The sequence below is a fragment of the Rhinopithecus roxellana genome, chromosome 2 (assembly GCF_007565055.1).
Source record: "Rhinopithecus roxellana isolate Shanxi Qingling chromosome 2, ASM756505v1, whole genome shotgun sequence".
Lineage (NCBI taxonomy): Eukaryota > Metazoa > Chordata > Mammalia > Primates > Cercopithecidae > Rhinopithecus > Rhinopithecus roxellana.
The window spans coordinates 78,928,637-78,948,804 of record NC_044550.1 but is presented as its reverse complement, the minus strand read 5'-3'; the positions used below and the strand labels follow the sequence as shown (position 1 = coordinate 78,948,804).

The 20,168-nt window shown below is 37.2% G+C and overlaps 1 protein-coding gene across 4 annotated transcripts in view; it reads left to right on the top strand.

Moving 5' to 3' along the window:
• Positions 1–19,595, top strand: part of INPP4B (inositol polyphosphate-4-phosphatase type II B) — an 855,326-nt gene extending 835,731 nt beyond the window's left edge. The window contains exon 26 of one of the 4 annotated variants that reach the window (XM_030917305.1): positions 13,789–19,595. In XM_030917305.1, coding sequence (XP_030773165.1) covers positions 13,789–13,921 — 133 coding nt within the window. In that variant the 3' untranslated portion in view covers positions 13,922–19,595. Of the gene's footprint in view, positions 1–12,390; positions 13,748–13,788 lie in introns of those variants that run through there. The other 3 variants (XM_030917308.1, XM_030917317.1, XM_030917321.1) reach the window with 3 other exon arrangements.
• Positions 19,596–20,168: the final 573 nt, after the last annotated feature.

Sequence of the window (20,168 nt, the reverse complement as noted above, 5' to 3'; positions counted from 1 at the left end):
GAATGACAAACCAGAACAGTGAAACATGATTGTTCATGTTTTAAAGTACCTTAGCAACAAACACACCTACAGAATGTTTAAGACACTAGTCTCCTTCCTTCTCTCTGTTATTTTCAAGCAAGACTAAGTCATCTTGTTGGAGATTCTGTACAGAGTAAAACATAATTACATGGTATTGGAACCAGAAAATGAGTTATAGATCTATATTTATATACCTATTTCTTTGTAGAACTCCTCTATTTATCTGTCTACTAACTAAGGTATGTCAGATATGTATTTTTGTTTTGTTTCATTTTTTTTTTTTTTTTTTTTTTTGAGAGGGAGTCTCGCTCTGTCGCCCAGGCTGGAGTGCAGTGGCGTGACCTCAGCTCACTGCAAGCTCCGCCTCCCGGGTTCACATCATTCTCCTGCCTCAGCCTCCCGAGTAGCTGGGACTACAGGCGCCCACCACCTCGCCCAGCTAATTTTTTGTATTTTTAGTAAAGATGGGGTTTCACCGTGGTCTCGATCTCCTGACCTTGTGATCAGCCCGCCTCGGCCTCCCAAAGTGCTGGGATTACAGGCTTGAGCCACCGCGCCCGGCCTGTTTCATTTCTTTTAAAAATTTTCTTTCAACAAGCTTCATTGCATATTTCAGCTCCTATCTAGCCAAGGGGGTGGAAAGTCAATCTCTATTATTTTATGCTCTTCTCCAGCCACAAGTCTTCCTTTGTGCTGAGCTTTCAGACTTTTGTTTCAGTCATTAGCCACTGATGTGCCTGTTTCCTATATATCATGGTACCATCATGCCTTTTCAGTTCACTGCATCCAAGCCTAACTCAACACAGGGGAATCTTTGGGGAAGCTGACTAATGACCAAGGGTCAGTCATGCATCCTGCAGCGTGCTCTGCTATTGGGCTCCCTCACCAGGCAAGTGAACAGTGAACAAGCTTCACCCTCCTGGACAAACTCTGCCCCCTTGTCTTCTCTCCTGTCACTGCTGGATTTGTGTTTGTCTGTTCCTCTCCTTCCTCCCTCCTCTTCTTCCCCCACTTCTCCCTTCTTTTTCTTTTCTGTTTCTCTCTCTCTACCCTAAAAGATCCTTTTATTCTGTATTACCCTCCCAATGGAAACTTCAAATTTTCTGTCATGAATAAAGGATAAATGTATTTAGTTCAGGCAGCTATTGCTTCCAGTACTGCTAAAATTCCCTTGGGCACACGTTTTAAACAATAGCCTAAAAAGGTAAGAGAAAAGAAAGATCAAAATAAAAATTGATATATCAAAAATTTTACATCTTACATATATTTAAATACAGTGATCATATCACGTATTAGCATTCTTTCATGCAAACAAAGCTAACCTTAAACACTTCTTCACAAGATTTTTTTGTCTTGGTCCTTTAATCCTTTTGTGATATTTCTCTGTAGACTTGATCCAAATATTTTCCTTTCTAAAATTCAAAGATCAAAACTAGAATCAGTTCTTTGAAATGATTTAATGGAAGCAATTATACTCTCAACTCATTATGTCTCTCATTTTTCCTTTTTTTTTTTTTTTTAATAAAGCACTTTTGAAAATTTCATACCAGGCCACTTTCCTAACTGTTCTTGAGTTATAATTCTGGCCATAGGTACTTCCTTTCTCTTCAAAGCAATGTTTAGACATCCTCTGAAAATATTATTACTTAGTACCTGGCTTCTTCTGATGAGAGGATATTCCTATTTTCTAGGAATTTTATAAAACAAAAACATTGAACTGGAACAAAGGGTGTAAAAAGTGATAGTGGAAAAATTAATACATTTAAATATATTCATGTTGTCATGTTTTCATTTTCAATATTGAAATTGAAAATAGATAAGATGGTGCATGAACAATTTTAGAAACCAAATACAATTTCAGCATGCTTTGGATGCTTCGGATTTGCCCCCAGCTCCATGATTTCTTATTGAATAGTCAAGTATTCTATTAGAAAAAATATGCATCTCTGGAGTACTGCAGTTATGTTTTCATAGGATCAAAGAATCACAGGAAAGTCAAGATGAAAGTAATTTTAGAGGTCACTGAATCTAATCTTACAACTGGCAGGAAACCGTATCTCCCTGCTTCTGAGAGGTAGCAGAAAACCTTTGCTTAAGGGAGCTCAATCATGAAGTGAAAGGAATATGGTTTTTTCATTAGACAGACAGGGATAAAAGCCCTGATCTGCTACTCGATCAAATTTTGAAACCATTTTGAGCTTATACGAAAAATAATACCAACTAATGTGAGTGCTTGCAATAAATGAAAAAAATATCTAAAAAGATGTCGTATTGCATGATAGGACAGTATATAGGCGATCTCTCCCTACTTCACACACTTCCGCTCCTTTCCAAGGCAGCCTACGCCTTACACTACATAGCATTCGATTATTTGAAATCAACAACCACTGAATCATAAATTTTCCTCTTCTCCAATGCAATGGATTTTTCTCATTTTCAATGTCTTCAGTCTTTCCTGATATGCCAGGTTTCCCAAACCCCACTATCATTACCTTTGCTACCATGCTGTGATATCCTCTAGTTTACAGGAACCCTTCCCTTAGAATACCATGTTAAGAAAAGCACACATGTGGGTAGAACTCACACCTCCTATGAGTGGGCATTTTGCTTAATGCTGCCCAAGATTGCTCTTTCTTTTATAGCAAACTTATCCATAATTATTAGAAACAGTCTATGATGTTCAAAGCAGTGACATTGGCTTATGTCTTTTGAGTAATTTCCTCATTTAGGGGCTTTTCCTGTGATTAACTTAATATATTCCAAATTATATTCTGAAATCCAGTTAGACGAGAAGACAGTTTAAACAGGGCTGGGGATCCTGTGGCCATATAGGCTATGCTTACATCTAGGCCAGTGGGAATTATCTGACTCGTGATATTCTTTTATAAACATTTTCACAACATTTAAATAGTTGCAGTTTTTGAAAAGTCATGAAACTCTACTTTTAATATTTTAATTATAATCTTTTAAAAGTTTAGGTAGATGATTTGTTATCTTAGAGTATTTCGAGTTATTTAACTTCATGGACATTGATCTAAACTGAAAATGAAAATCCTTCTCCATTTCCTGTCAGACTGATATAAGCAAACTGTGAATTAGGGAAACTACATTCTCAAGATTCTTTACTTACTTTTTGTTACTGTGGAACCATAAGAAAGATTTTTAAATTTATTTCCTCATCTAGAAAATGTGCACATTCAACTCAAAGACTCAACCTACTCATCTGACAAAGGGCTAATATCCAGAATCTACAAAGAACTCAAACAAATATACGAGAAAAAAACAAACAACCCCATCAAAAAGTGGGGAAAGGATATGAACAGACATTTCTCAAAAGAAGATATTCATACAGCCAACAGACACATGAAAAAATGCTCATCATCACTGGCCATCAGAGAAATGCAAATCAAAACCACAATGAGATACCATCTCACACCAGTTAGAATGGCAATCATTAAGAAGTCAGGAAACAACAGGTGTTGGAGAGGATGTGGAGAAATAGGAACACTTTTACACTGTTGGTGGGATTGTAAACTAGTTCAACCATTATGGAAAAGAGTATGGCAATTCCTCAAGGATCTAGAACTAGATGTACCATATGACCCAGCCATCCCACTACTGGGTATATACCCAAAGGATTATAAATTAGTCTACTACAAAGACACATGTACACGTATGTTTATTGCGGCACTATTCACAATAGCAAAGACTTGGAATCATCCCAAATGTCCATCTGTGACAGACTGGATTAAGAAAATGTGGCACATATACACCATGGAATACTATGCAGCCATAAAAAAGGATGAGTTTGCGTCCTTTGTAGGGACATGGATGCAGCTGGAAACCATCATTCTTAGCAAACTATCACAAGAAGAGAAAACCAAACACCGCATGTTCTCACTCATAGGTGGGAACTGAACAATGAGATCACTTGGACTCGGGAAGGGGAACATCACACACTGGGGTCTATCATGGGGAGGGGGGAGGGGGGAGGAGGGAGGGATTGCATTGGGGAGTTATACATGATATAAATGATGAATTGATGGGTGCTGACGAGTTGATGGGTGCAGCACACCAACATGGCATAAGTATACATATGTAACAAACCTGCACGTTATGCACATGTACCCTAGAACTTAAAGTATAATAAAAAAAAAAAAAAAAAAAATAAGTAAAACAGGGAATTAAAAACAGGAGAAAGGAATAAGATACTATTTTTTAAAAAGAACCAAGCAGATTTAAAAGAGATACAAAAGGGAAATATCCAGCTTCTATCATCCTCAACAAGAAATGTATGACCTCAACAAGAAATCAGCCTGGGCCGGAAGAGAAGTTGTCAAAGAACCCGAGGAAGCTTGAGGTTATTCTCAACACTTTGTAAAGTGTTCTATAATTTGGGTATTTAGGTGGGGAGTCCCCAGAAGGCCCTGCTTGAGGTGGTATCCAATGCGTACTCCTACAAAGATATGAAAAGATTTATCCCCATCCTCTCCTGTAATGTGACAAGACACTGGATGACAGTTAAATTACTGCTGATGATATTTTTGAGAGTATGGGGAGAGCATTTGAGAAAAAGCTTTGTGAAATCTCTTGATCTGCAGAACCTCTTTATCATGTTTTAACCTCTCAGCTTAATAGTTACATTTTATGATACTTCACAACGAAGTCCAATCTTTCAGAAGCACCATATTAAACTCATACCTCTGTAAAAAAAAAAAAAAAAAAAAAAAAAAAAAAAAAAAAAGCCATTTTTACATCTGAGATTCTATGATCCTGTGATTTCTTGTGCCATACTCACAGCTCTTATTGGTACCAGATTCATTATATCCATTTTTACACAAATCTGCAGGGTTTAAATCTGATACATTTCAGCAGTCCAGGGCCTGAAACATGGTACTTTATTAATATTGATCCATCAGATGAATGTTGAGTCAAATAAAGCTCTGCAAGATATTGGTTCTAAAATCCTGGCTCGTAATTTCAGGATGGTATACCCATAGCTTCAAACTTGAAGCATATAATTAAATGTGAAATGGTCTCATTTTATCATGGGAGGAAATCAGGTTGGTGGTCAGAAGGAAAGATTTTTCAATTCAGTTTTAATTGGTAATTTTCCTTTGGGAAGCTTGAATAGCTATAGTTAAAGGAATAAGATATCAAATAGCAAACCTATTAATGAATAACTACCCAGCAGGAGAAGATAGGAAGACTGACTTTTATTTTTTAGAAGTCGGAATGATTTGAGGGAGTATCTGTGATGGGTGACTTGTGATCTAGGATACAGCATAGTTACTTGCAGAAAAGAAAGTGAAATAAGCAAATGTCATCAAGTCATGCACATTGGATTATATTTACGGATAGATCTCATCCTGTAGGCAGTGATGTGTTTAAAAGTGAGACATGTCTTTTTACTTGTTTCTATTTTAAGTGACTGTTTTGACAGGTCTTAAAAAAATAAATAAAAAGATCATTTTCTATCCTGCAGATTTAGCAACTGCCCTTAAGTGTCTGATCTTGTCACGTTTTCAGTGGAAACAACATTGTGATTTGCTTCCACGGTGATCTACCGGTCAGTGATGGCCAAAACTAATGACATTGGAATGACAGAGTACTTTGCAAGCTACTAATTATTTGTCATAATCTCCTAGTGAAGAAGTTACTAATGTTATTACTTAAAACATCCCTTGCATTTTGAACTTGCAGGGCACTTACAGATTCATTGGTGGCCATGAAGAAATGACAGTTTGTCCTATTCTTAGTGGGAAGCAAGGAAGCAGTCCCAAAGTCACCCTGTGTCTACTCTGATACAATCATGGGACTCAAGCTTTAGGTTCTGAAGCAGTGTCCTAGGCCTTGTTGCTTTAAATTCCAGCTGAATATAGGATGATTACGTGTGAGACATCTTTAATGTGTTATTCTAATTTCCAGAGATGGAAGTTAATAAACAACAAATTAATTCCAATGTAAAACTGCCCCTCCATGACAAAAACAAAAGCCTTTTAATTTCGTGATTTTCACTTGGAAGACAATACAACATGCAGATTTGGCAGCTGTAGAATATAAAGCCGTCTGTCATAAATTAGTCCCCTGTATTTGGAGTAAGGACCATTTTAAGACACTTTCAAATTACTTTTCAGACTTTTGAATGCTCTACTCCTCAGCCAGGAGGAACATCTGTAGGGTGGCTCTACTGAGAAATAATATTTCTCTACTATTATATTGATAAAGTGTGGCTAATATGTTAAGCTAAATTTATAATCAGCATGTGATATTTATACTATGATTATTGATTGATTGGTTGATAGATGATTCTGTCCTTCTCTCCTAATAGGAGACATTGCAAAGGAATCAAGATTTCAATAAAGTTATTAAGATGTGCTACAGATAACCTTCACCTTAAAACTAGACAGATTAGGAGGTAGTGCTAGGATAATATTAATGATAATAGCAACCACAATACACAGGAAAAGAAAACCAAATACACTACGTTTTCACTTATAAGTGGGAGCTCAACATTTAGCACCCACGGACGTAAACATGGGAACAGTAGACACTGCACACTTATTAGAGGGGAGAAGGAAGGAGGGGAGAGTGGTTGAAAATCTACCTATTGGGTACTAAGCTCACTGTCTAGTGGCAATATACCCAAATAGTAAACCTATTCATGTACCCCCCATATCTAAATTGAAAGTTGAAAGATTTTTAAAAAAGAACTATACCTTGCCTCCTCCTGCCCCTCTCCCTAGCTCCCCAACACATGCCTGCATGTGTGTTCTGTGACTGAACCCCTCCACAGCTGACTGTGGGTGGAATGAACTTATTTGAAAAGCGTTTTCTCCTCATTGCCAGAATTGTTCAAGCATGAGGTAGACCAGTTATTTTCAACTATTCTTTGCAACCAGACCACAGCATGATTTATTTGGTATAATTCAAATTGCTGTGTCATCTGCTTGAAATAATTATGACTATTGTTTACCCAAATATGGCTTGGAGTGGTACATAAACAATTGCTGCTGGTTAAGATCAAGCTGCAAGTCCTGGCCCTCTGCTCCTCCACCCACACCCTGGTACATCCACTTTTGAACACCAGTGGGCTAGGTCAGTGGCTTGCAACCTTGTTTGATTATACATCTCTACCAGTTAAAAGGGTTCTAGGTGACTAGTACCTTTATCTGGTTAAAAAGATTCTAGAGAAATACATTTTAAAAGGTGCCAATGTAGGTGCACAAAATATCTCGGCTCACAGCATGTATCCCATCCAACTCACCTCTGCGACTTTGCAAGCCAGCGCTTTTTGTGCACCTACATTGGGACGATCTCATTCATCCTAACCTCACTTTCCAAGAAGGGAAATGGAGGCTTGAAGAGACAAATCAAATCTCTCAAGCAGGCAGAACTAAGAGGACAGGTAGAATCTGAAGGCAGACTTTTGGCCTCCAGATCACTCGTGTTCAGCCAAGTGGGGCTGCTGGCCTGCCTCCTCCTGTGGATGTGAGCCTTAGACAAATCCTGCTGAGTGCTTCTAAGAGGTAGAAAGATGAGCGAGACAGGGAGACACAGACACAGGCCTGGAGGGCTTCCTGGAAGCAGTAGTACTTGATGAAGCCATGCAAGAAGTGAGGAGAGCAAACTAGTCAGAGATGGGGTGTGTGCGTGTGTGTGTGTGTGTGTGTGTGTGTTTTCCAGGTCACAGAATTGGTACTCACAGGGACGAGGGTGTCCCAGCCAGGAGGGTTCAACTTCATTAGCAGGCCTAGAAAAGCCATGGAAGCTTCCAGCAGGAAACTGATGCTACTAGAGCCATACTTTAGAAAGGACAGGGAAAGTTAGTTATGAGTGAACAAGGGTGAGAATGAACGTGACTGGAGTGGCTAGGAGGAGGTGCCTGGTGCTCTGAGCAGGGGACATCATAAAACAAATATATGGTTTCCTGACCGAAGTGGTCTGGATACGAGGGAAGGGTCCCATGTGATGCTTCATGTCTGTGAAGGTAGACTAGCAGGGATAGAGGAAGGGTGGCAGTGGTGAGCCTGGCTGTGCAGGCTGCAATGAGTCAGGCTGTGGGGAACTGAGGGCTGGAAGGGAGTTGGGCATTGTTTATGGGGGTTGCATGAGTAAAAGAATTCCTGATGGAGACAGGAGATATGGAAAGAGAGAGGTAAGAGGGGATCATTGGGACAGAACCAAGTATGAAATACAAAGAGCCGGGGCCCAGCCTCTCTGCTATGCCAGCAGTGACATTCAGGCTGGATGACTGTGGCAGGGACTGTCCTATGCATTGAAGGATGTTGAGCAGCATCCCTGGGCCCCACCTACTAAGATGCCAGTAGCAGTACCCCCACTCCTATAGTTATGACAACCAACAATCTTTCCAGATATTGCCCAATGTCCCTGGGTAACATCACTTGGTTGTAAACTACTTTCTTAAATTATAAAAAGGTTAGATAGGTTGTGGTTGATGTATTTATATGTATAGGTTATAGTTGATGTATTTATATGTATATAGAGAGAGTCTCATGCTAAAGCAGGGTCTCTCAGCCTTAGCACTGTCAATAATCGGGGCTGAATGTTTACCATTGACTGTACAGTAACCAAACTATTGACTTTATTCCCTGAAATGTTAGCTGATTGGCCTGATTAGTAGAGTATCAGTACTCAATAAGAATGAAGTAGAGGCCAGGCACAGTGGCTCATGCCTGTAATCCCAGTATTTTGGGAGGCTGAGGCAGGAGGATTGCTTGAGCCTAGAAGTTTGAGACAAGCCTGGGCAACATGGTGAAACCTCATCTCTATTAAAAAAAATACAAAAATTAACTACTAACTAGGCATGGTGGTGCACACTTACAGTCCCAGCTACTCGGGAGGCTGAGGTGGGAGGATCACTTGAGCTCGGGAGATAGAGGCTGCAGCAGGCCATTATCACACCACTGCACTCCAACCTGGATGACAGAGAACCTGTCAAAAAAAAAAAAAAAAAAAAAGAGAGAGAGAGAGAGATAAAAAGAAGCTGAAGGCATGCACTTTCTTGAAAATCTATCAGACCTGCAAGGAAAACCATGTATGAAAGTGACCCAAAGGAAGTTAAGGAATGCACAGAATGACCTCTAGAAGTTCCTTTTAGCACTAATGATCCCTGAAGGAGACTTACAGACCCTCATGAACTGACCCCAACCAGGCATTGGCTTGCTGCTTTTTCCCCCCACGTTGGCCGGTGCTGTCACAACACTCACTACAGCAATTTCTTCCAACCCTGCCTTGCCCTCAAGCCTCTGCTGCTGGAAATGACCACTGGTCCATGGTCCAGAGGGTGTGGTTGGCACAGTGGAGGAGGAATGTGTCTGACTTGTATGTGAAGGTAATGACAGGGTAAGACACACAACGTGCGCAGAACCGAGTTTATGGACCAGCCTTCCATGTGAACTTTGATTTTTCCCTCTTTGCTGAATTGGCCAGGTTAGCAATGGTTACCCCTCAATTACAGGAAGCATGTGTGCTACAAAGCCTCCTTGGAGACCCACATGGCCCTCAGATGAGCAATTGTTCAGATTTCTTTTCTTTTTCTTTTCCATGGGAATAAGGGTTCCTCTCTGCAAAGCACATGTTTTAGGGTTTTTTTTTATTTTCTTGCTACTCCCAAGGGCCTGGTGATATTTTTCTTTACCGTGCATTTAATAGAATCTGGAGTCTTTGTGGGGAAAAAAAGGCAGGAGGGAACATACTAGTTAAAACGTTTCTAGGTACACTATCAAGATGTACCTATTTATTGATATACAAATGACATAAGTTATTGAATGCTTGCTGTAGGCATTCTCTGTTCTAAGGACTTTGTAAGAATCGACTTACGTAAGTTACTTCATAGCAGTTTTATGATGTAGTATTGTTATTATCACCACTTTACAGATAAGGAAATAGAGACATGACATACTGAATGACATGCTCAATGCCACTCAACTAGCAAGTGACAGAACCAAGCTTGAAACAGCTGATCTGACTCCAGAGTCTGTGCTCTGATCTACTATATCACAGCGGTTTCTATATGTGCTATTCTCCTAATATATACTGTTTGAAATACATGAAAAAGATTAATTTTAATAGAATGAGAGACCTATTGGCAATATTGAAGTTTTCATACTTTCGTCCTCTGCTCCAGTGAGCCATCTAGAACCATCTCTGAGATCTGTGTGCCCTCCTTCCAAGATCATCTTGGGGGATTCTTATAGGGGAAATTAAACTGCTACCCTCAGGGGTCTTAGTGTCCTTGTCTCTATTTGGATTCTATAATGGAAGTGGGGTCTATAACTGTAGACTCTGTCCTCCAGTTTGGTCTGCCATCCACCAGTTCAGGTCACTTCCCTCCCCCACCTCTCTGCTGCCACTGGGAACCTGGGCTTTGCCACTGAGACCCAGCCAGGCAGAAAACACCTTCCCCGTATTCCTTCATGCCCCTTTGTCCTCCAGCCTAAACTTTCCAGTCCCATTATATCAGGAAGTTACTAGGTAATGCACTACCCGCTCAATGGAAAAAATAATTTGAACATCCACATTACTCTTTCCCTTTCTAACTTCAGTCAGTGATCACATGTTACCTTCTTGTGAGAACTTCTCTAACTTTCCTATTTAAAATTCTCCCTCTGTCTCTCTCTCACACACACTCACGAAACTCCCTTCTGCATTACTTTTCTTCACAGTGCTTTTATCAGATGTTTTTCTTATTCTTCTATTCCCCCTCCTCCAACTCAAAAATAAACATTATGAATGCAAAAATCTCTATCTGATGTATCCAACCTTGTATGCCCAGTGCCTGCATAGCACAATTAGTTCATAGTAGACACGAAAAGCTTTGGGTTGAACAAATGAATAAACTGTTTCTCTGGGATTAACGATTAGGGATTTGAAGCCAATAAGAGAAATAATATAAAACAGGGGAGCTTTCCTTAATCACATTCAAAAATATCAATGCCTAAAATACTGTACATTTTCTACCTGGTGTGCTGGAAAAAGTTGAATAGTAACCAAGTTACTCATACAACTGACAATAGGAATAAATGTAAATCCAAAATAAACCCCCTTTTGCTCAACAAACCGTTTGTTTTCCAAACAATCTTTTACTTTGTCACTGATTACATAGTTCTTAGGTCCTACCAAACCATGAGGATATAACAGAGCACAGCACAACATGGTTGATTTGTTGATTTGGTGTTTAAAACTAATTCATGTTGTTTGAAATAATTATGACTGATATTTGTGTAAATGCTGACACTGGCATGGTCAATGCCTGGTCAAAAATTTCTGTTGTTTGGGGATTGCAAAGGGCTAGAAATTGGCCATAACTAAGGATCTTCATTAGAAGTTTCCTTTGAAAAGTTCCACACTTTTCATAACACTGAGCCATAATCAGTTTTTTTGCCTGAAAACGTAGAAGAGCTAATAGAGAATATACCACCCTTAACCACTGAATGTGACTGAGATTCTTAATACTCTGAATACTGATGAACTAGAGCATAGAACATTATTTTATTTTCAATTTATATCAATATGGTATATTTCAGACTGGCCATAATTGGAGCTGCTTTTAAGCAGAATTACAAACCAACCCCCTACTTTTATTTATTTACACAGAAAGTAAATAATCTAAAAACGAAGTCTTTTATTTTCTGAGGTAAGCCCTGTAAATATGGATCTCTTTTCAGATGAAGTGTTCGTAGGAGATAGATTTGTCCCTATCTAAGGAAGATGAGCAGGAGGCGATGTAATTTATGAGCTGAACTAACAGAAGGGTGCTGAGTTGGATTTTATTAAACTAATATGATGGCTGGCAAGGATGGCATGTCAGATGTCCTGTTCATTTTAAAGATCGTGCCATTTCAATAAATCATTTTTATAATTTTATATACATTATATAGGTGCAATGCCAATAGAGGGTATGTTTAAATATGCCAGACACATTGGTTTGCTTCCCTACATCCTGTGTTGCTCATTTCATTTTCTAAAGATGTAGTTATCAGATTATTTTCATGAGCTAATCCATAGTTTACTTATTTCATAGTCTTGATTTGGTGCTGTTATGCTTATTTGATTCTTCCTTGTACATACATAGTCAACCCATGTGAACATCATTACAGTGTTTCTCCCTTCCTTCTTGCACAAAGAGCTAAAGGAATCTCCTGTTTTAATTCCTTCGCCCATGTAGTACAATGAGAAAACGATACACAAGATGCATTTGGGGAAATTTACCATAAGATTTCATCTGAAACAGTTGTGTTATATAAGATAGTGCATTGTATTTCAGAATATTTAAGATTGAAATTCTTTTACTGTGTGAACTCTATACTATTTTCTTTTCTCCCCTAACTTCCCCTCATTTAACAGCAGACAAACCCAGGGAGCACTGAATGAATCCGATGATCCTGAAACAGGCTGTCTAACTGATAACAAGCCAACTTCTCGACACTTCTATCCTGTCGCCTTGCTGCTTGTCAGCTCACACCTGCTAGTTGTGTGGCTTATTTTAAGTCTGGCATTGCTCTTAGCCAAATACCAATAAGTTTTATGTTGTATTCCTTTTTCTTTTCTACAAATGACAATGAACTTTAAATCATGGGGACAATGCTGTAATATTTTTACATTTTCAAATTCACAGAATTTAAAAAAAAATGTTTAATTTGTGTTTTAGTTTGTTTTTCCTAAAATCTAAAAAACAGAAAGTACTATGCATTAAGTGGATTATTTTGCTCTTTTGTTCATGGAAAAGTGTTTCCCACTGTTAACTAGCTCAAGAATTTTTAAATTACTGTCTTTGGAATAAGACAAAGAACAGAATCCTGAAAGCTTGAAGTTCTGAACCTCCTGTCCTCATCCCATTAAATTTATTAAAGAAATTAAGACTGAATTTGCACAAACACTGAAACTCTGAGACAAGTTCTAGAGATGTGGGAGGTTGCAGACTTTATTTCCACTGTGCTAATATCATAGATGCCATCTGCTGATAGAAATTTTTTTTAATCTGTTTTACTTCTTCGCTGCAATTAACTCTTTTCTGTCAAGTAACTTTATGGAGAGAATGGCTATTTATGTTTTGTAATTAAATTACCTGTTTGTATCTCTTGTTTGGGTTGATTTGGCTTTCAGAGGACTTTTCTATTCTTTTTAACAAGGTCTTGTTTGTGTCTTGATGTACCATTCCCAGCACTTGTGACTTTTGTACTGTCCGTGGACAAGCACTCTTCCTTTATAAAGCTGAGACTTGGCCCAGGCTGTTCAGAAAGCCATTTTCTCTCTTCCTTGCACAGCTAAAATAATAAAATTAAAATAGAGATGAAATTTTTCTTTAAAAATCTATAGGGCCAGACTTAATAAATTAAATGCCTTATTTCTAGAACCTGCATCCTTAGGGCTACATATAGATTTTAATGTGTTTTAAAGAGAGTGAGAAATTAATTTGTGGAAATGTTATAAAATGGCAGATATATTTATGAAACTAAAGTGGAGCTGTATTGTGGAGCAAATTATATTTAAAGAGTTTATTAAATTTTAAATGTCTGTTAAGAGTAAAGAGACTTAAGTCATCTCTTTCAGAGGGCAATAATGGTATTGGGCCTGGCCTAGGATTTAATTTTGTAAGATGTATCATCACTTGTGGAAAAAAAAATGTAGAGTTGAATCTTTGTTATTTTTACTTGGACTGTTGCTGCAACTCTGCATTAAACAAATAAAGCATATTTATTTATTCTGTGTTTCATGAAGTTGTACTTTTTCCCCTTTCACCAGAGAAGGATGCCGCATAGAGAATGTACTGAAGAATATCAAATGCAGAAAGTATGCTTTCAACATGCTACAGCTGATGGCTTTCCCCAAGTACTACAGACCTCCAGAGGGGACTTATGGAAAAGCTGACACCTAAGTTTACCAACATGTTAATAAACAGGAACACAAATACGTTTCAGTTGGATAATCTTCACCTTGGTCTTTTTTGTTTGTTTTTATTGTCATGAATTTGTGGTGGGGGAGATGATCACAGATGTTTGCCAAAATCTAGGAACTACTTGAATTCATTGTCAGCATATTACTCTGAAAGAACTCCATTTAAAAAAATCTTACATGACTCAGTACTGTCATTTCTAGTTCTAAGTTTCTATGTGCTGAGCCTAGCTGATTGTGATTGGTTCACAAAGTGTAAATTTCATTCATGAGTATTTAAATGTTTCTGAGGAAACAAGGATCATTTCAGTAGGACTAGGGGCGATTCAGAGAGCACTACTGTCCATCCAAATGAAGAGAGGAGAGGGGGAAAAGGAGCAGAGTTTTTTTGTGATACAACTTAATAACCTATGAGAACACAGTCAACCTGAGAATCAATATAAGGGATTAAAAGAAAATGTGTAGCCACTCAATTAGGTAGAGTTAAATCATGATCTGGAATACTGAGGCGGTTTACAGATATGTTCCACAATGATCTCTATCATCCAGTCAAGGTGTGACTCCTCCTCTTCAACAGGCATATGCATGGAGTGAGTAAAGCAGTCAACAGACCTTTCAAAACCACGGCATCTTTTCAGAACTCTGAGTTGGGTTGTGTGATCTAGCTGTGAATGTAGCAATATAGAACGTTTAATAGAATGATAGGCAAAACACTGCAATGATCTAAAATTGCAAAGAAAATAAAAATGAACATTTTGATACCCAAAATGAAAATCCCCATCAGCCTGAACTTTATGTTATGAAGTTCATGAATGTCAGTGAGGTCTCTCTGAGATGTTTTTTAGCAGTCGTCTCAGTATAAGCATGCAGTTATGGCATAGGTTTGTGTATGTCAATAAGCCTTTAAAACATATGCAACCACAACAAATGATAAAGTAAAACAATTATTTTCTGTTACCCTGAATTTCAAACTTGCCCTTACTCAGTAAAATAACAACATTTATAAGTTTTCCAAAATCCCAAAGTAGAAGTTTCCTTAAAAATCACCTTGCATAATACCAGTACTCAAAAATGGGTAAGGTTAATCACCCCCAATCACCCAGCAAGAGAGTTGCAAAATCAGAATTACAATCTCTTAGTTTTCTAGCCTGTGGCTTGTCCCTTCTGCAAATTGCTATGCTAAATATGCATGAAAATTGAGGGAGAATGCTAGTTAGTTAAAAAGAAATTAGGATTTATCACTGGAATTGAAACTAAGAGTACAAAAGTCTGAATGAATGAAACTTTTTTTCTACAAATTTTATGAATTTATTCTTGTTCCTTTCTCATTAGAAGAGCATGCTATCCAAAGCATAAATCTCCCTTGAAAATAACAGAGGCTTATTAAGCCCTCTCTTAGCTATGATCAATGGATAATATTATGCTTTCCATATCGAATGTGATAGCTCCTTGCCTAATATTCCTGTTGAAATAAGGGTTCCAAACACATTTCTAGTCCCATGTTAAGATTTCCAAATTACTACAAATTTTAGGTAAGCATCTGGAGTTTTTTACACTATAATTATCAATTTTTTATTTTAGCTAATTACCTGTGGGCATTATACTTGAGGCAGTTACAAAACTACTTACAGCCTTTTTAATGAAAATGTACTGTGTACTTTGAATCCATTCATAGACAAAATTACCTTGATGTTCTCTTAACTCATTCTTTATTTTAGTGATTAAATACGACCTTTGAGTTGTTCAGTATCATTTGAAAATGGTAGGATTTGTGGTTATTTTCATGCCCCATTGGATTTAAGATAAAGAGGCTGGGATGACAGAGGCCTCCTCCAAAAGCTATGAAGCCTCATTCAGCATATCAAATGGTAATCTGAGTTCCAAGAAACCTTAAGTAATTTATCAACCTGCCAATACTCTTATAAACAATAAGTTTTATTTGTAGTTTTAAAAAATGAAACCACGTGACTCAAATATAGAAAAATATTAACTAGAAAGCCAACAGGAGGGGTTTCTATTTTTAAAAGACATTTCAAGGATTTCCTGTAATCCCAGCACTTTGGGAGGCCAAGATGGATGGATCACCTGAGGTCAGGAACTCGAGATCAGCCTGGCCAACATGGTGAAACCCCATCTCTACTAAAAATACAAAAATTAGCTGGCTGTGGTGGCGCACACCTGTAACCCCAGCTACTCGGGAGGCTGAGGCAAGAGAATCGCTTGAACCCAGGAGGCGCAGGTTGCAGTGAGCTGAGATCACGCCATTGCACTCCAGCCTGTGTGACAAGAGCGAAACTCCATCTCTAAATAAGTAAATAAATAGATAAATAATACAGAAGCCTCAAATTATAGTGCTTACTGTAATACAAATGCTTTATGAATTTTTATTCATTAGCATAGTCATCTGCATTTCCTTATAGAAAGCCTATACTGGTGTAAACTTCTAAAAGTGGATTTCATCAAGAAAATGTGTTTCATAGAGACAACAATACTGCTTTTTTCCTGAGAGACAGTTCAAAAATTTTTGAACAACCACTTCACTATGTCTTAAATTAAGGCTAAATCAAAGAGCAAATGTTAAAAAAAAAAAAAAAAAAAGTGTTTATATCTCTCTTGAATGAACACAGCCACAGTCATGCTATTCTATCTACATTTTCACTTAAAAGATACACCAGCAGACCTATTTTAGGAGGTCATATTGAGCCGAAAAATGAACTGAGCAAATGACATTTCCAAACTCTTTTTTTGCTCAAAAATAATACGTTCCCCTTTGATATTAAATGCAGATATCAATTCTGGATTAGCTATTTACTGACCCCTAGGAGAAACATATTTAAAGACAAGGAAAGCATTCATTTACATTTCATATCATTGCTTTTTTAAGTATTGCCTTGAGGTTTGTCTACACTCTGCCAAAACAAACCCTGAACATAGTTTGTTCAGCTTCATAATTCAATGAGTCAAGAAACCATTTGATCCCAGTGATAAACTGTACTAAATGACAAACTGCCCAATCAGGGCAGAGCTCCACAGACCCAGTCTCCAGCCCTTATTTTATAAGACTAACCCCTCTTCTGAAAAACTCTGAAGGCTTAAAAGCTAGCATTTGGATGGAGGATACTTCCTTTTTATCCTTCAACTATGTATGGCATTTTACATAAAATAAGAGGTAAAAAAGCAAGGAGAAACTGATCTGTATAAAGTAATGCCTTTCTTCCCAAGCAAATCAAACCTCTCCCTATGTAAAAGTTGATAGTGTACCAATGACACACTAATGTACCAGTGACACAATACCACTGGTGGGCTGGAACTAGCTTGTTCTGACGCATAAAAGTTGGTAATTAAATTATCCGAAATTTTGTAAGCTAGTTGTTAAATGTAACCATTATTAAATATGAAATTATAAAACACAATGGAATACATTAAAGACAAAGGTAATAATCAAAACATACCACTTCCCAATAATTTTACTACCTTATACTATTTATCAGGACTCTTGAGTCTATTTAGGTCTATTGCATCTTTACAGTGAAAACAGAATACAATATTGTGCTACTATGGGTCTCTTCCTGACTGCAGATTCTTAACATAGTGTTAGTAGCTTGAAACTGTCCATAGTGGGAGTATTTACACCATAGAAACTGGCAAATGCTACGAACTAGAAATTTTAATTCCTGGAAAGGCAGTTGTTGAGCATTTACCGGCACACAATGAATGCCTTCATCTATTTTTTTTCCATTAGGAAATAAATTATGACAGGCAGTATAAAATTATTAAAATGGTATCAAATGCAATCCCTTATCTTCAGATGGCTATAATTTTGTTTTGGTTTTTGCCTTCTTTAAAGACTCCTGTTAGGTTAAAAGTCATATTTGATGACTATATTCATAATTAAATTATTAAATCACATTTTCTCTTGATAATGCTTTGCAGGAGAATTCTTAGCAATTCAACTGTAGTCTAAGCAATAACTCAGGGCTAAATTCAGGGAAATGTTAGCCCAATCAGATGTCACTAAAAATGTACTTCACCATCTATTTTGGAGTGTATAATTTTGGCATTTGCTGAAAGTAGGAAAAACAGTAACATATTACTGTGCCCAGATTCTAATAAATGTAGCTCAATTGAAACCTAAACTGTTACATTAAATAAGTTACACTCTGGCACTATGTTAAATCACCACAGATATTTTAGGTGTTTAATTTCCAAGCAGGATGGTGTATCATTTGTTTGGTTTAATATACGAGGCACCATTTGTAGTCTTTTAGGAAATAAATTAACTTTTATCACAGATTTAGGAAGCTTGTCTAAAAAAACTGTGATCATCAGTTACAGAGGGAAGGAAACATTGATCACAAGGCATCATAGTAGCTGGAGGCCTTAAAAATTATGCACGACTAAAAAGAATGATTTGGTGAGAGATGTGTAGCTGATTGACAATTTTAGTGTGAATTCACATTCATTTAACCCAGTAGCAATCTACATACGCTATGCTTTCTCCCCCCATATTTATGTTTCTTAGCTTATAAAGTCCCAATATATTATCTTTTGTTGCTTTGGCAGTTTTAAGTTAGAGCTCTGCGTTCACAGAGATGCCACCTATAGCAAAAACTATCTTTAAGAATGGGAAAACAAAATGAATGTTTTAGATAAAATATTGCAAGCTATTAGGTGTAGAGTTAATGTGTGGAAATTTGCATTTATTTTTCTGAATCATGGTGCACATTGATCACTCACTGAATTTTATTTCTAAGCAAATAAGAGAGTCAAACATTTCTAAAAGGAACATATTATGTCTTGCTATTAATAACAAGGAGATAGGAAAAATAGTAAGGTAACATAAGCAAAAAAAAATGTAATGAAATTAGCTGTCCTGAGTTGGAATCTTTACAGATTGCATGCATACTTAGAATTTTAAATTTTTAAAAGATTTACAATTGAGTATGGTACCCAGAGAGAGTGAGTATCAAGGGAAAGAAGACCTAATACAAGTGATGTTGCCTGATAAATCACATCTTGCCAAAAAATGTATATTTTTTTTAGTAAATACAGTTCTTTAGGAAGAAAAGAAATGTTGCCCTTTCACACTCACAATATAAATACATTCATAATATTCCTTAAATCATCTAAATTACTGCCAGGTCATGAAAGGACATGATCAATGATGACCTACTGCACTGACAGGCAACATTGACTCAAATTTTGACAAGATTGCTATATTATCTAGATAATTCTTGTGATATTTTTATGTCACTATCAACATCAAAAATATTTTATGTTACACAACTATGAAACCTTCAAAAGTTTGACTGCATATAACTAACTGTATGGGCACTCTCATTTCACTGCATACATACATTACTTTGGATATACAGACTTCTCATGTGGATATTTTATTTAACCTAACATTGAACTTTTAGATTTTTGTGGTACTCATCTGAAAGGTTGGCATTTGTTTTCTTTTTATGTTACATATATATTTTAGATGAACCAATAACGTGTATTCCTAGAAAATAGGAATTTTTTCTAGGCACAGATTGATCATTTTATATTGGCATTTAAGACATGTCATTTTTGTTTTATTGTTCTGTGGAAACCATATTCATTGTACACTGTGTGTATATTTTTCTTTAAATAAATGTGATTTTTATTTTTTATGTTTCTGTCTTTTTCTCCCTATTATTCATTGTTTTCATTTTCATCACTACAGAAATGTTTTAACTTTAATTAAAATATTAGAAATGTAGCATAAACAATAATCCAATTCCCAGTTAATTTTCTACTGGGCTGCAATTAACAGTGAAAATTTTTCATTGATGCTAGGTTAATCTAATTTTCACCAGCGGAATTTACTTTTCAGGATGGCTATTCCATGGAAGCAAGATTAACCACAGTTTGCCCGGGCATGGTGGCTCACGCCTGTAATCCCAGCCCTTTGGGAGGCTGAGGCAGGCAGATTACTTGAGGCCAGGAGTTCAGGACCAGCCTGGCCAACATAGCGAAACCCCGTCTCTACTAAAATTAAAAATAAAAATAATGGCTGGGCGTTGTGGCATGCGCCTGTAATCCCAGCTACTTGGGAGGCTGAGGCAGGAAAATCACTTGAACCTGGAAAACAGAGAAGTTGCAGTGAGCCAAGATCATGCCACCGCACTCCAGCCTGGGTGACAAAGCAAGACTTCATCTCAAAATAAATAAATAAATAAAAATAAATAATAATAATAACCAGT